Genomic DNA, 13,974 nt, shown 5'->3' on the forward strand with positions numbered 1-13,974 from the left:
TTCATTATCCATAAAAATCTTGTGTTTTAGGAAAGAATTCCAAACAAGCTACATAGAAGCGACTATTACAAGAAATTATTTTCAGAAAACTGGTTAAAAATGTACTGTTAATACCAGCAAAAAGAAACAGACCTCTGCAGCACTTAAGAGTTCTTTCAGTATTTCAAAAAAAGAACGTGCAAAAAATCATCCCCGTGTCACAAATGCTGTTTCAGCTTTGTCTTTGGTATTCCACAGTTAGAGTACATTCTTGTTAAAGGACTAGAACCAGGTGAACGATAAAAAAAATCTCCTGTGGTGATGGTTCTCACCATAAACACCCTCTAAGGACATCTGCTGCAAAATTGTTCTTAACTAAGTGCTGGTCCAGTTGTTAGCTAAAACCACACATCTACACAAGAAACTCAGCTAAAACCTGGAACAGGCTGCCAAAAACTCCTTTCACCTCCAGGCAATGCATCAAGGCACTAAATTGATGAGTCTAGAAGACAAAAGAGGAGGGAAGCTACAAATGTGCTCCAAGCTTCTCACAAGCAAAAGTAACTTCACTCCCATTAGCTCTCACTACCAGACTCTCTCCCTCCTGGGTATCAAAAGTGATCTCAAGCACAGAAGAAGCACTCACAGAGCAAGTGGGATGGTTCATGTGTCAGCAAGAACCTGGAGACCTCAGCACACAGGGACAGGAGGGGTTGGACATGGCACGTGCTCTGTTTGTCTAAGCAGCTCACTCATTCCTGCCAAAACTAAGATAAATAGCATGAAATTTCAGGCACACCTGAAAGATACAATTAGTACAAAAAGGAGTCACTCTGTTCCAGGGAAATATAAATTTATTCTGTGAGGGCACCTATGCTGCCAAAACATCTCCTCCTTAGGGACAGCAAAATCTGCCACCGAACAAAATGCTGGAAGATTTGTTGTGCCGGATGAAGAAGAGGAAGGGATGATCAGCAATGAATTCTGGAACTCTCATTGCACAGCAATTCATGACCAGCCCAGTGGCAGCAGCTGCTTCAGTGCCTTCTTCATTGACTTCCACAAAGGCTTTGTGAACCACTTCAGAGAGCACCAGCTCATTACCAGGTGAGATTCCTGAGAAGTCTGCCTTCCCTGATTCAAATGCATCAGGCATTCCCATGCTTCTTAAAATAGGTTTCAGATCATAATCTTCTTCCAGTTTAAATCTGGGTAAATACACCATCACCTCTGTAAACCTCATCATTTCTGGACTGATCCAACCCATCAGCTTCTCATGTGTAAGTTCTCTTTCCAGCTGAAAAAAAATTCCAAATTTACTTAATTTCAATGAGAATTGAGACCATATTACATAGCCAAAGTAGTGATTTCTGTGTGTTTATTCACATAGCCAAAACATGCATGGGGTTTTTCCCTTTGTTATGCATGAAGACTCTGGGGGTTTTCTTTTCGTTTTCAATTGGGGAATAAATGACTCAAGAAGCCTTGGAAATAAACTCCTGGTCCACAGTTCCAAAGAGCCCAAACTCGTATCCTACCCTCAGCACAAAAGAGATCCTGCCCTTTCCTCTCAGCCTCTTTCCAGCCAGTGAGCCACACACCAGCTGCCAGCTGCTCAGCACACAACACCTACAGGACAAGCCACAGCACTTCCAAAGAGCCCACCCAAAATCCCCTCTCCACATTCCACCATCACCACACTGTGCCTCCCCCACAACCACAGCTGACCTCTGCCCCTGAGCAGGGCCAGCTCTGCTTCCAGAGCCTCTGCCTAAGGGAGCAGCACACAGCCTGAGCAGCACTGACATGGCAGGGGCTGTCCCTTTGGGGACAGGGAGGAGAGGGACATTTCTGCTGGCCTGCAGCACCAGGGACACAATTGCTCTGGAACTCACCTGCAGGTCTCTGTGCAATTCAGACTTTCTTCCCTGGAAGAATTCAGCCTGTCTTTGCACTCAGCTCAACTACTTACTCTTTCCAAGCCTGTGGAGCCATCCTGGATTGCATCAGGGAGCAGGATGATCATGCTCAGCTCATTTCCCACATAGGGCAGCTCCAGGATTTTGGTCTGCAAGTCTCCAATGTAGGTCATGTTAAAAGTTGCCTCCTTGAACATCATCTGCACAGGTTTGGTCTCCTTCTAGAAATCAAGAGATGCCAACAGTTAGTGCTGAGCTTCTCTGCTGCTCTCACACTACAAAGCAGGCAGCAAGTCACTCATGGCCTTTTAGGATTTGACCAAAGGGAACTGATCACACACCACAGAGGGCAGCCCTACCACTGCCTTTTGGAGAGCATGAGGTGCATACAGTGCATGACATTCCACCACAACTCAAAAGCAGATTATTCATCAGCCCTATATCCTTTTGGGGTTGCATCTTGAAAGCTGGTTCTAAGCTTGCACAGCTGCAGGGAATAGAAAATGCAACAGCGTCTCTGCATACTCCTGCCAGCTTTTTCAACACATTCCTATAGGAAGAGACCAAGGTGGCAGGAACTGACTCAGTCCAGCAGTCTTTGAAATGCTCTTGGAGATAGTCTTGGTGTAAGCAGCAACATTCCCTTATTTAGAAGTTATATCAGCACATTCAAATATTCCTGGATTCATTTCACCACTGCAGGGAGGGACAGTTTCCAGACAGCCATGAGATCTTCCATTTTCCACAGTGGCTGCTCCAAGCAGGTGAATTAAGGAAGGCACATTACCAGGTCTTGTTCGTGACTGCTGGAGGCCAACCCAGGGCTGCAAGGAATGCTGAGGGGCAGCCATGGCCTGCCCATGCTAGGGGCCAAGTCCTCCTCAGGAGCACTGATCTACTTCTAAAAACAAGGCTGCAGAGAACACAGGTCTTCAGAGGAAATTAGTTTTCCATTTCACATGGATTGGCTCAGGGGCAGGAATGCAGCAAGGATGCTCTGACTGAAGAAGACTGAAATTCACAAACTTTCACACCTGTCTTTGTGCTAGATCAGAACTTCTACTAATGATGTGAAAGTTCAGAGAAACTCAGCAAAAAGAGACTTCCAGTGAAAGGGAGGGGGAATAAGGAATCTCACACAGCCTATCCATGCGAACCCTGATTGAAAGATCAAATTTCTTCTTAAAGGTGGTCATTTCAGGCTACTTCAGATTAACAGAGTATTGTCACAGTTTTAGCCCATCATACCTTATTAATGTGGAATGGCCACTCTCTGGTACTCTGTTTGTTGAACTGCTCTTCCCAGTTGCCTTTGAAATAGATGGCATTCACCAACACAAGCCTGGTCAGGGAATCAAGAATCCCCTCTGCCAACAGGTTCTGAATTTTACCTTTATGATACAAAGAAAAACACCCACTTCAATTAAGGAGTTGAAGTGGATCTAATTATTCTCCAAGACAGTATCTGGCCAGCAGATAATAAACAATAGAGAGGAGAATCATGTACCAGGTACAGCAACAGCTGACTATTTGAGTTGTTTGAATTCACAATTCTATATCCTGAACTAGGTGTTTACCCAGACAGTGGGTCCCATTAAACACAACTAAGCCCTGGGAAAAGCACTCACCTTCAGTCCTTTTCTCCACCCAGACATTGATTTGTTTCCTGGAATCCTCCCAAGCATGCAGGAAGTCCATCTCTTCCAGGCCAGCATGGTAGGATTTCTGACTGGACTCTATAAATGACTAACAGGGACAGTCACAACAGATTTTCAGCAAGAGATTTACTCTCCTTCAGACACAGATGATTCTTGCATCCCCCAAGGACATCTGCCAGCTTTCCTTCCCTAGCTTCATACAGAGCCATTAATCTTCAGGCTGACATGATCCTACTAGGATTTATTCCATTTCTTTAAACAAATAATCAATATTGTTATGACTTATGCACTGTACTACAAACTCCTACACTTCATCGACAAGGATTGTGGGGAGGGTGTTCTTGTTTTTATTTTGTGCTTTATGGACATGACTTATAATTTTATAAATTACTTTAAGAGACTTCTGCTAAGGGATACATCAACCATTTGTCCCACAGCCAAAGAGATTAATGGATCACAGAACCCTCAAGAGAAAAGACTGATGGATTTTGCCCTGCTTAGCATCACTTGTCCACTCAGAACACAAATTATTTAGAAAGAGATTCTGCACCAGGTTCACATACCAGGCTCTGGCAGAATTTATTGCACTCTTGCATCTCAGCACAGAAACATTGCAAAACAAACCCCAAAGCCTGCCTTGACCTCTCCAGAGGAAAGAGGGAGCAAGTGCATTGTCCTGAAAATCATCACAAATTTAATGGCTACTTACTGGAAGAAACTTAAAGGTCTTTTCTCCATAGAGCCGGTTCGCAGTTCTCAGGATGTATTTGGTGTTTGGATCATTAATTTCAGAGAGAAGGGACTGATACCCATTGTGAGCATCCTGGGCATTCTTCAGAGAAAGCACCTGCACAAAGACAGCATCTGCAGTGCTTGTACAAGTCATAAATTGGGGAGCAGCAGAGTCAGCAGTCCTGATTTTCCTTCCCTCAAGGCAAGTGCTACAGGATCACAGAATGGCTCAGTCTGGAAGGGACCTGTGGGGACAATCTGCTACAAAGCCCTGCCCAAGCAGGGACACCTAGAGCTGGAAGCTCAGACTGTGTCCATGCATTTTGAGCATCTACAACTACAGCAACAGCACAGGTTTTGGAGAAATTTTTATAAAGTACATGGAAACAAGATCTTACTTTATACTCCTCTCCTACTTTGCAAAGGAAGCAAACATCCAAACCAAAATCACTGGTCTTGCACTCAATATAGTTACATCCTACATAAAACACAAGCCAAGAGGTATTTTCTACATGAGCAAATTTTTAAAAAGGAATAAATCAAATTGCAGTTACCCATTTGAAATTTAGATAGCTGGATATTTAATATATCTTTTATATGCTTGGCTTCCTTTTCAGAACACGTATCACATGATAATAAACCCAAGCAAGGAAGGAAAAGAAAATAATTTATGTAGCCACCTATGGATCAAGTAAAAAAAATTCCATGTACATTCAAATTACATATTAAAGAAGATCGCTCTCAAAAATCACAAAGAAACTTGCACACACTAAATCCAGAAATTTCTTCATTTGTTACTGAACAAAGCTCACACTAAAAACCAAAGAAAACAGGTCCTGTTTACACACACACAGCCCAGAGGAAGAGCTCTGCTCTCTCACACCACAGTGACAATCACAGTTTAGCACAAGTACATGTCACAGACTGGAACACACATCTCTTTCTCAAATGATCCCATCAAATGCAATCCAATCACTTTATTTTGACCTACCTTACGAATCTGGGCTTCAGTGCCACCTCTTGAACCCAGCAAAACCATAGACAAAGCAGAAGAAATACTAAATGGTGAAAAAAACACATTCTGCCCACTTTTCTTCTCACACAGCTTTCTTAACAGGTCCACAGCAAAAGTGCTGTTTGCTGCACAGAGGCTTTCCATGCTTCCAAACCTGGGACATCAAACACAGAATGAGAACGATTCAAATTTATTTAAATACAAATCAGTTATTTCTACCAGCTACACTTCCCAGCATAAACTAGGCAGCAAAGGCTGGAAAATTATCAGCTCAATGGAGAATGATGTGGTGCCACAAGCACCTGAAATTGCATACTACAGATTTGAATTACTTTATCAGTTTAGTGCCTGCTTCTAAATTTCAATCCAATAACTACACAGTGTGCCATCTTTGGAGGTGATGAGGCACAACACTATTTTCATCAGACCATACAGAAGGAAGTTTCTCTTGACTTCACATAGCAAATAATTTCCATTTATTGGACCACCAGAGTCAAAGTAGGAATTCAGAACAGCAGAATTACCAACTCTTACCTTCTCTAACTCTGCAGACCTTCAGCGGTACCTGCAGCTTGCTCCTGTGTATGCACGCTGGGTTTTAAACCTGCCAGCCAGGCTGGGAAAAGTCAGCAGAAGGACTTTGCCTAAAAGTAAGAAAACTTGCAAGAATTTAATTGTCACTTAAACATTCTGTAACGAAAAATAAGAAAAAAACCCCACAAACAAACTGAAAAAAAGCACAAAAAGAAATCCCAAACAAACTGAAATCTCCTACCATACTAAGTAAATATAAATCACATTATGACGGGATGCTCTGCACATTACCGACAACTTCACTTATCGCACCAAGTTTGTGGCACTACATATAAAAGAAAAATTCATTGCATTATAACTGGAAATTGGAACGATTTGTGCCAGCAAATTCACGTTTAACCTTTTCTGAGTGACACACAGACCAGCATCCCCACACATTTCACTCACACAGCAGCTCTCCCCACACTTCTTGAAGCAGAACTGGCAGATTTGCTGCTTCCTTTAATACCCGCCCAAATGTGGGGAGGAGTTTTCATCAGAATTTGGGGATTTCCTGCACTGCCCTCCCACAGCAATTCCTGGTATCACTGCCAGCTCTCTCCGGCAAACACGCAATCGGCACGGCAGCTCTGTAAGGGTCTTTTAGCAAGCTCTGTGCTGAAGAAAACGCCGGCACCCCCCGAGCCAACATCTAAAGCAAGGCCCCGGCGGCGCTTTCGCTTTCCTTGCCCTTCCTTGCAGCGCCCGTGCGAGCCCCGCATCCAAACCCTTCGCAGCCCGCCGCCCTCGCTGCCCGAGAAGCGCCGCCCTTTCGGGAGCCCAGCAAACATTGCCGCCTTTGCCCCGACACCGCCCCGTTCCCGCAGGATGCCCCGCGGGCGGGGACAGCGCGGAGCTGCCCCGGGCCCGCCCGCCCCGCGCAGCCCCAGCGCGGCCGAGGCCGCTGGGCCGCGTCCCTGCCCCTGCCCGGCCGGCGACAGCCGCCAGAGGAGAGCGCGCCCGCCGGGCCGGGCCGGGCACAGCGAACCCCGCCGGGCCTGCCGCGAGCCGCCTCTGTCGGAGACAGCCCGACACACACGTGCGTCATGTACAACTGAAACAGCACAAACAGACCCATGCAGTGCTTATGCTTCTTTTATTATTCCAGCAACAGGACCCACAACATACATCCCGGTGTAAGGAAAGCGGTTACATCTCTGTCTTTGGTATTAAACTGGTACACTATGGTGTCTCAGAGAATATTAGTAGGATAAACATAGAATAGTAGCAAAAAAAAAATTTTTTGAAATTAAAACTTTCTCCTTCAAATACTCCATAGGCACCATCTGCCCTTTTATTTCATTCTTTGTTGAAGGACAAGAACCAGGGGACAGGGAATAAACCCAAGTGTCCTGGGGTGATGGAATAAAGGTACTCACCCCAAATACCACCCAGGGACATCTCTGGTAACAGCATACTTTCATTCCTACTCGTGCCTAAGGGCGGCCCCAGCTGTTAGCCAAAAACCCCCATCTATGCAGGATGTTCAGCAATACCTGGAACAGGCTGCCAAAAACTCCTTTCAGCTCCAGGCAATGCATCAAGGCACTCAATGCAGGAGACTGGAAGGTAAAAGGCAAGGGCAGCTACAAATGTGCACCAGCCTTGTCACAAGCAAAGGTAACAATCCCATGGCTCTCACTGCCTGACTCTGCCTGCTGACACCAAAAGTGAACTCAAGAACAGAAAAAGCACTCACAGAGCAAGTGGGATGGTTCTTGTGTCACCAAGAACCTGGAGACCTCAGCACACAGGGAGAGGAGGGGCTGGATATGGCACATGCTCTGTTTGCCTAAGCAGATCTGTTATTCCTGCCAAGCCTGAGACAAAGATCATGCAAGAGTGTGCAGGCACAGCTGAAAGAAACAATTAATGTAGAATGAGCCACCTTGTTCTAGGGATACATAAACTTATTTGTCTGAAGGCACCTATGCTGCCAAGACATCTCCTCCTTAGGGACAGCAAAATCTGCCACAGAACAAAATGCTGGAAGTTTTGTTGTGCCAGATGAAGAAGAGGAAGGGATGATCAGCAATGAATTTTGGAGTTGTTTTTGCGCATAAATAGACTCTATTTACAGCTGTGGCAGCAGCTGCTTCAGTGCCTTCTTCATTGACTTCCACAAAGGCTTTGTGAACCACTTCAGAGAGCACCAGCGCATTACCAGGAGAGATGACAGGTGACATTCCTGAAAAGTCTGCCTTCCCTGACTCAAATGCATCAGGCATTCCCATGTTGCTCAGAAGCGGTTTCAGATCATAATTTTCTACCAGTTTATATCTGGGCAAATACACCTTCACCTCTGTAAACCTCATCATTTCTGGACTGATCCAACCCATCAGCTTCTCATGTGTAAGTTCTCTTTCCAGCTGAAAAAAAATTCCAAATTTACTTAATTACAATGAGAAATGAGATCACATTACATAGCCAAAGTGGTGATTTCTGTGTGTTTATTCACATAGCACAAAACATGCATGGGGTTTTTCCCTTTGTTATGCATGAAGACTCTGGGGGTTTTCTTTTCGTTTTCAATTGGGGAATAAATGACTCAAGAAGCCTTGGAAATAAACTCCTGGTCCACAGTTCCAAAGAGCCCAAACTCGTATCCTACCCTCAGCACAAAAGAGATCCTGCCCTTTCCTCTCAGCCCCTTTCCAGCCAGTGAGCCACACACCAGCTGCCAGCTGCTCAGCACACAACACCTACAGGACAAGCCACAGCACTTCCAAAGAGCCCACCCAAAATCCCCTCTCCACATTCCACCATCACCACACTGTGCCTCCCCCACAACCACAGCTGACCTCTGCCCCTGAGCAGGGCCAGCTCTGCTTCCAGAGCCTCTGCCTAAGGGAGCAGCACACAGCCTGAGCAGCACTGACATGGCAGGGGCTGTCCCTTTGGGGACAGGGAGGAGAGGGACATTTCTGCTGGCCTGCAGCACCAGGGACACAATTGCTCTGGAACTCACCTGCAGGTCTCTGTGCAATTCAGACTTTCTTCCCTGGAAGGATTCAGCCTCTCTTTGCACTCAGCTCAACTACTTACTCTTTCCAAGCCTGTGGAGCCATCCTGGATTGCATCAGGGAGCAGGATGATCATGCTCAGCTCATTTCCCACATAGGGCAGCTCCAGGATTTTGGTCTGCAAGTCTCCAATGTAGGTCATTTTAAAAGTTGCCTCCTTGAACATCATCTGCACAGGTTTGGTCTCCTTCTAGAAATCAAGAGATGCCAACAGTTAGTGCTGAGCTTCTCTGCTGCTCTCACACTACAAAGCAGGCAGCAAGTCACTCATGGCCTTTTAGGATTTGACCAAAGGGAACTGATCACACACCACAGAGGGCAGCCCTACCACTGCCTTTTGGAGAGCATGAGGTGCATACAGTGCATGACATTCCACCACAACTCAAAAGCAGATTATTCATCAGCCCTATATCCTTTTGGGGTTGCATCTTGAAAGCTGGTTCTAAGCTTGCACAGCTGCAGGGAATAGAAAATGCAACAGCGTCTCTGCATACTCCTGCCAGCTTTTTCAACACATTCCTATAGGAAGAGACCAAGGTGGCAGGAACTGACTCAGTCCAGCAGTCTTTGAAATGCTCTTGGAGATAGTCTTGGTGTAAGCAGCAACATTCCCTTATTTAGAAGTTATATCAGCACATTCAAATATTCCTGGATTCATTTCACCACTGCAGGGAGGGACAGTTTCCAGACAGCCATGAGATCTTCCATTTTCCACAGTGGCTGCTCCAAGCAGGTGAGTTAAGGAAGGCACATTACCAGGACTGCTGGAGGCCAACCCAGGGCTGCAAGGAATGCTGAGGGGCAGCCATGGCCTGCCCATGCTAGGGGCCAAGTCCTCCTCAGGAGCACTGATCTACTTCTAAAAACAAGGCTGCAGAGAACACAGGTCTTCAGAGGAAATTAGTTTTCCATTTCACATGGATTGGCTCAGGGGCAGGAATGCAGCAAGGAAGCTCTGACTGAAGAAGTCTGAAATTCACAAACTTTCACACCTGTCTTTGTGCTAGATCAGAAGTTCTAGTAATGATGTGAAAGTTCAGACAAACTCAGCAAAGAGAGACTTCTACGGAAAGGGAGGGGGAATAAGGAATCTCACACAGCCTATTCAAGGGAACCCTGATTTCTTCTTAAAGGTGGTCATTTCAGACAACATCCACCTAACAGGAGATTGTCAGCATTTTAGCACATCACACCTTATTAATGTGAAATGGCCTCTCTCTGGTACTCTCTCTTTGGAACTGCTCTCTCCAGTTGCCTTTGAAATAGATGGCATTCACCAACACAAGCGTGGTCAGGGAATCAAGAGTCCCCTCTGCCAACAGGTTCCGAATTTTACCTTTATGATACAAAGAAAAAAATACACATTAATTAAAAGGTTGACATGGATCTAATTATTCTCCAAGACAGTATCATGTCTCCATTGAATACTCAACAGAGAAGAGAATCATGTATCAGGTACATCAACAGCTCACTATTTGAATTGTGTGAATTCACAATCCTATATCCTGAACTAGGTGTTTACCCAGACAGTGGGTCCCATTAAACACAAGTGAGCCCTAAGAAAAGCACTCACCTTCAGTCCTTTTCTCCACCCAGACATTGATTTGTTTCCTGGAATCCTCCCAAGCATGCAGGAAGTCCATCTCTTCCAGGCCAGCATGGTAGGATTTCTGACTGGACTCTATAAATGACTAACAGGGACAGTCACAACAGATTTTCAGCAAGAGATTTACTCTCCTTCAGACACAGATGATTCTTGCATTCTCCAAGGAAATCAGCCAGCTTTCCTTCCCCAGCTTCATACAGAGCCATTAAAGTTCTGGCTGACATGTTCCTACTAGGATTTATTCCACTTCTTTAAACAAAGAATCAATATTGTTATGACTTATGCACTGTACTACAAACTTCTACCCTTCATTGAGAAGAATGGGGGGCAGGCATTCTTGTTTTTATTTTGTGCTTCATGGACATGACATAAAATTTCATAAATTACTTTATAAGACTTCTGCTAGGGGATACGTTAACCACTTGTCCCACAGCCAAAGAGATGAATACATCACAGAACCCTCAAGTGTGGACACTCATGGATTTTACCCTGCTTTGCCATATTCAGATCTCATGTTATTTAAAGGAGATTCTCCACCAAATTCAGACAACAGGCTCTGGTAGAATCAATGGCACTCCTGGATCTCAGGCCTGAGTTGTTCAAAAACAAACTCCAAAGCCGGGCTTGATCTCCAGAGGAAAGAGGAAGCAAGTGCACTGTCCTGAGAATCATCACAAATTTAATGGCTACTTACTGGAAGAAACTCAAAAGTCTTTTCTCCATAGAGCCGGTTTGCAGTTCTCAGGATGTATTTGGTGTTTGGATCATTAATTTGAGAGAGAAGGGACTGATACCCATTGTGAGCATCCTGGGCATTCTTCAGAGAAAGCACCTGCACCAAGACAACATCCACAGCAGTGTCCTTAACTTCTCTAAACACTCTCGCTTCAGCACGGTCATTTTTATATTAAAATTACATTTAAGTAACATTTAATTTAAACTCTGTAATTTGAAGCCATGAGATTTTTTCAGCACACCTCCCATCTGGAGCTTAACAAGCAAGGCATATCTGATGTACCCAGCAAGGTATTGCACAAGTCATAAACTGGGGAGCAGCAGAATCATGAGCCCTGATTTTCCTTCCCTCAAGGCAAGCGCTACAGGATCACAGAATGGCTCAGTCTGGAAGGGACCTGTGGGGACAATCTGCTACAAAGCCCTGCCCAAGCTGGGACACCTAGAGCTGGAAGCTCAGAATGTGCCCAGATGGATTTTGAGTATCTAAAACTATAGCAGCAACATAGATTTCCCAGATATTTTTATGAAGTACATGGAAACATGATATGAGTTTACACTCCTCTCCTACTTTGCAATGGAAGCAAACATCCAAACCAACAGGACTGGTTCTGTACTTAATATTGTCACTTTCTACATAACACACAAGTCAAGAGATATTTGCGACCTGAAGAACTTTTTATAAAGAAATAAATCAAAATGCAGTTACCAGTCTGAAATACAGACTGTGGGATTTTTAAAATATTTTATTGTGCTTGGCTTCATTCTCAGAATGTGTATCACATGATAATAAGCCCAAGCAAGCAAGGAAAAAAAAATTATGTAGCCACCTATGGATCAAGTAAAAAAATTCCAAGTACATTTTAATTACATATAAAAGAACATCAGTCTCAAAAAATGACAGAAAAAACTCACTCATAATAAATCCAGAAACGTCTTCATTATGTACTTAACAAAGCTCACACTAAAAAACCAAAGAAAACGGGTCCTGTTTACACACACACAGCCCAGAGGAAGAGCTCTGCTCTCTCACACCACAGTGACAATCACAGTTAAGCACGAGGACATGTCACAGACTGCAAGACACATCTCTTCCTCAAATGATCCCATCAAATGCAATCCAGTGACTTTATTTTGACCTACCTTACGAATCTGGGCTTCAGTGCTACCTCTTGAACCCAGCAAAACCATAGACAAAGCAGAAGAAATACTAAATGGTGAAAAGAACACATTCTGCCCAATGTTCTTCTCACACAGCCTTCTTAACAGGTCCAGAGCAAAAGTGCTGTTTGCTGCACAGAGGCTTTCCATGCTTCCAAGCCTGGGACATCAAACACAGTATGAGAACGATTCAAATTTATTTGAATACAAATCAGTTATTTGTTATTTGTATACCTTCTACACTTCCCAGCATAAACTAGGCAGCAAAGGCTGGAAAATTCTCAGCTCACTGGAAAGTGATTTTGTTCCACAAGCACCTGAGATCCCATACCACACATTTGAATTATTTTACCAGTTTAGTGTCTGCTTCTAAATTTCAATCCCATACCTACACAGTGTGACATCTTTTGACGTGATCAGGCACAACAGAATTTTCTGCAGGACTTCCTGAAAGAAGTTCCTCGTGACTCCATAGACAAAATAATTTCCTTTCATTAGGCCCCCAGAGCCAGAGTTAGACATCAGACCAGCAGAATTACCAACTCTTACCTTCTCTAAGTCTGCAGACCTTCAGTGGTACCTGCAGCTTGCTTCTACGTGTGCACAGAGAGATTTAAATCTGCCAGCCAGGCTGGCAGGAGCCAGCAGAAGGACTTTGCCTAAAAGCAATAGAACGAGCAAGAATTTGTCACAAAAACATTCTTTACCAAAAAATAAGAAACAGAAGCCCCATAACAATCAGACTGAAAAGAACCAGAATAGGAGCCCCAAAAAAACTAAAATCCCCCACCATACCAAGCACATCTCAATCACAATACAATAGGATACTTCTTCCCCTACAACTGTTCTTATCACTCTATGGATATGTTAACGAACTATATATAAAATGAAAATTCGTTGCATTATAACTGGAAATTGGAACGATTTGTGCCAGCAAATTCACGTTTAAATTCTTCAGACTCACAGACCAGCATCCCCACACATTTCACTCACACAGCAGCTCTCCCCACACTTCTTGAAGCAGAACTGGCAGATTTGCTGCTTCCTTTTATACCCACCCAAATGTGGGGAAGAGTTTTCAACAGAATTTGGGGATTTCCTTCACTGCCCTCCCACAGCAATTCCTGGTATCACTGCCAGCACTCTCCGACAAACACGCAATCGGCACGGCAGCTCTGCAATGGACTTTTAGCAAGCTCTGTGCTAAAGAAAACGCCGGCACCCCCCGAGCGAACCGCTAAAGCAAGGCCCCGGTGGTGCTTTCGCTTTCATTTCCCCTTCCTTGCACCGCCCGTGCGAGCCCCGCCCCCCTCGCTGCCCGAGAAGCGCCGCCCTTTCGGGAGCCCAGCAAACATTGCCGCCTTTGCCCCGACACCGCCCCGTTCCCGCAGGATGCCCCGCGGGCGGGGACAGCGCGGAGCTGCCCCGGGCCCGCCCGCCCCGCGCAGCCCCAGCGCGGCCGAGGCCGCTGGGCCGCGTCCCTGCCCCTGCCCGGCCGGCGACAGCCGCCAGAGGAGAGCGCGCCCGCCGGGCCGGGCCGGGCACAGCGAACCCCGCCGGGCCTGCCGCGAGC

General features: G+C 45.3%; 2 protein-coding genes across 5 annotated transcripts; both read right to left on the minus strand.

Annotated features, from left to right (window-relative positions):
• Window positions 1-815: 815 nt before the first annotated feature.
• On the minus strand, window positions 816-6,586 carry SERPINB9 (serpin family B member 9). Of its 3 annotated transcripts, none has more exons than XM_074544785.1 (8): window positions 6,285-6,586; window positions 5,838-5,947; window positions 5,280-5,457; window positions 4,266-4,403; window positions 3,527-3,644; window positions 3,147-3,289; window positions 1,952-2,119; window positions 816-1,276 (listed from the first exon to the last, which is right to left on the minus strand). In XM_074544785.1, the coding sequence occupies exons 3-8, from the start codon at window positions 5,445-5,447 to the stop codon at window positions 875-877; spliced, it is 1,137 nt and encodes a 378-aa protein (XP_074400886.1). In that variant the 5' UTR covers window positions 5,448-5,457; window positions 5,838-5,947; window positions 6,285-6,586; the 3' UTR covers window positions 816-874. The 3 variants fall into 3 exon arrangements, with proteins under 3 accessions (XP_074400886.1, XP_074400887.1, XP_074400883.1); XM_074544786.1 differs by having other exon boundaries at window positions 5,838-5,962; XM_074544782.1 differs by having other exon boundaries at window positions 5,838-6,586.
• A 369-nt stretch (window positions 6,587-6,955) lies between these two features.
• Window positions 6,956-13,920, minus strand: LOC141729682 (serpin B6-like). 2 transcript variants are annotated; one of them, XM_074544765.1, is made up of 8 exons: window positions 13,460-13,920; window positions 12,951-13,060; window positions 12,384-12,561; window positions 11,200-11,337; window positions 10,473-10,590; window positions 10,093-10,235; window positions 8,922-9,089; window positions 6,956-8,245 (listed from the first exon to the last, which is right to left on the minus strand). In XM_074544765.1, the coding sequence occupies exons 3-8, from the start codon at window positions 12,549-12,551 to the stop codon at window positions 7,829-7,831; spliced, it is 1,152 nt and encodes a 383-aa protein (XP_074400866.1). In that variant the 5' UTR covers window positions 12,552-12,561; window positions 12,951-13,060; window positions 13,460-13,920; the 3' UTR covers window positions 6,956-7,828. The 2 variants fall into 2 exon arrangements, with proteins under 2 accessions (XP_074400866.1, XP_074400867.1); XM_074544766.1 differs by lacking the exon at window positions 13,460-13,920 and adding an exon at window positions 13,406-13,424 and having other exon boundaries at window positions 12,951-13,059.
• Window positions 13,921-13,974: the final 54 nt, after the last annotated feature.

Source organism: Zonotrichia albicollis, chromosome 1, assembly GCF_047830755.1.
Source record: "Zonotrichia albicollis isolate bZonAlb1 chromosome 1, bZonAlb1.hap1, whole genome shotgun sequence".
Classification (NCBI taxonomy): Eukaryota; Metazoa; Chordata; class Aves; order Passeriformes; family Passerellidae; genus Zonotrichia; species Zonotrichia albicollis.

Bases quoted from the DNA above. Each gene is read 5' to 3' on its own strand.
- SERPINB9 (XM_074544785.1), bottom strand. From the start codon at position 5,447: ATGGAAAGCCTCTGTGCAGCAAACAGCACTTTTGCTGTGGACCTGTTA. The intron at 3,645-4,265 runs GTAAGTAGCCAT...TGTCCCTGTTAG, and splicing joins AGACCTTTAAGTTTCTTCCA to TCATTTATAGAGTCCAGTCA. The intron at 1,277-1,951 runs GTAAGTAGTTGA...ATTTTTTTTCAG, and splicing joins GCTCCACAGGCTTGGAAAGA to CTGGAAAGAGAACTTACACA.
- LOC141729682 (XM_074544765.1), bottom strand. From the start codon at position 12,551: ATGGAAAGCCTCTGTGCAGCAAACAGCACTTTTGCTCTGGACCTGTTA. The intron at 11,338-12,383 runs GTAGGTCAAAAT...GTCTTGGTGCAG, and splicing joins CTGAAGCCCAGATTCGTAAG to GTGCTTTCTCTGAAGAATGC. The intron at 10,591-11,199 runs GTAAGTAGCCAT...TGTCCCTGTTAG, and splicing joins AGACTTTTGAGTTTCTTCCA to TCATTTATAGAGTCCAGTCA.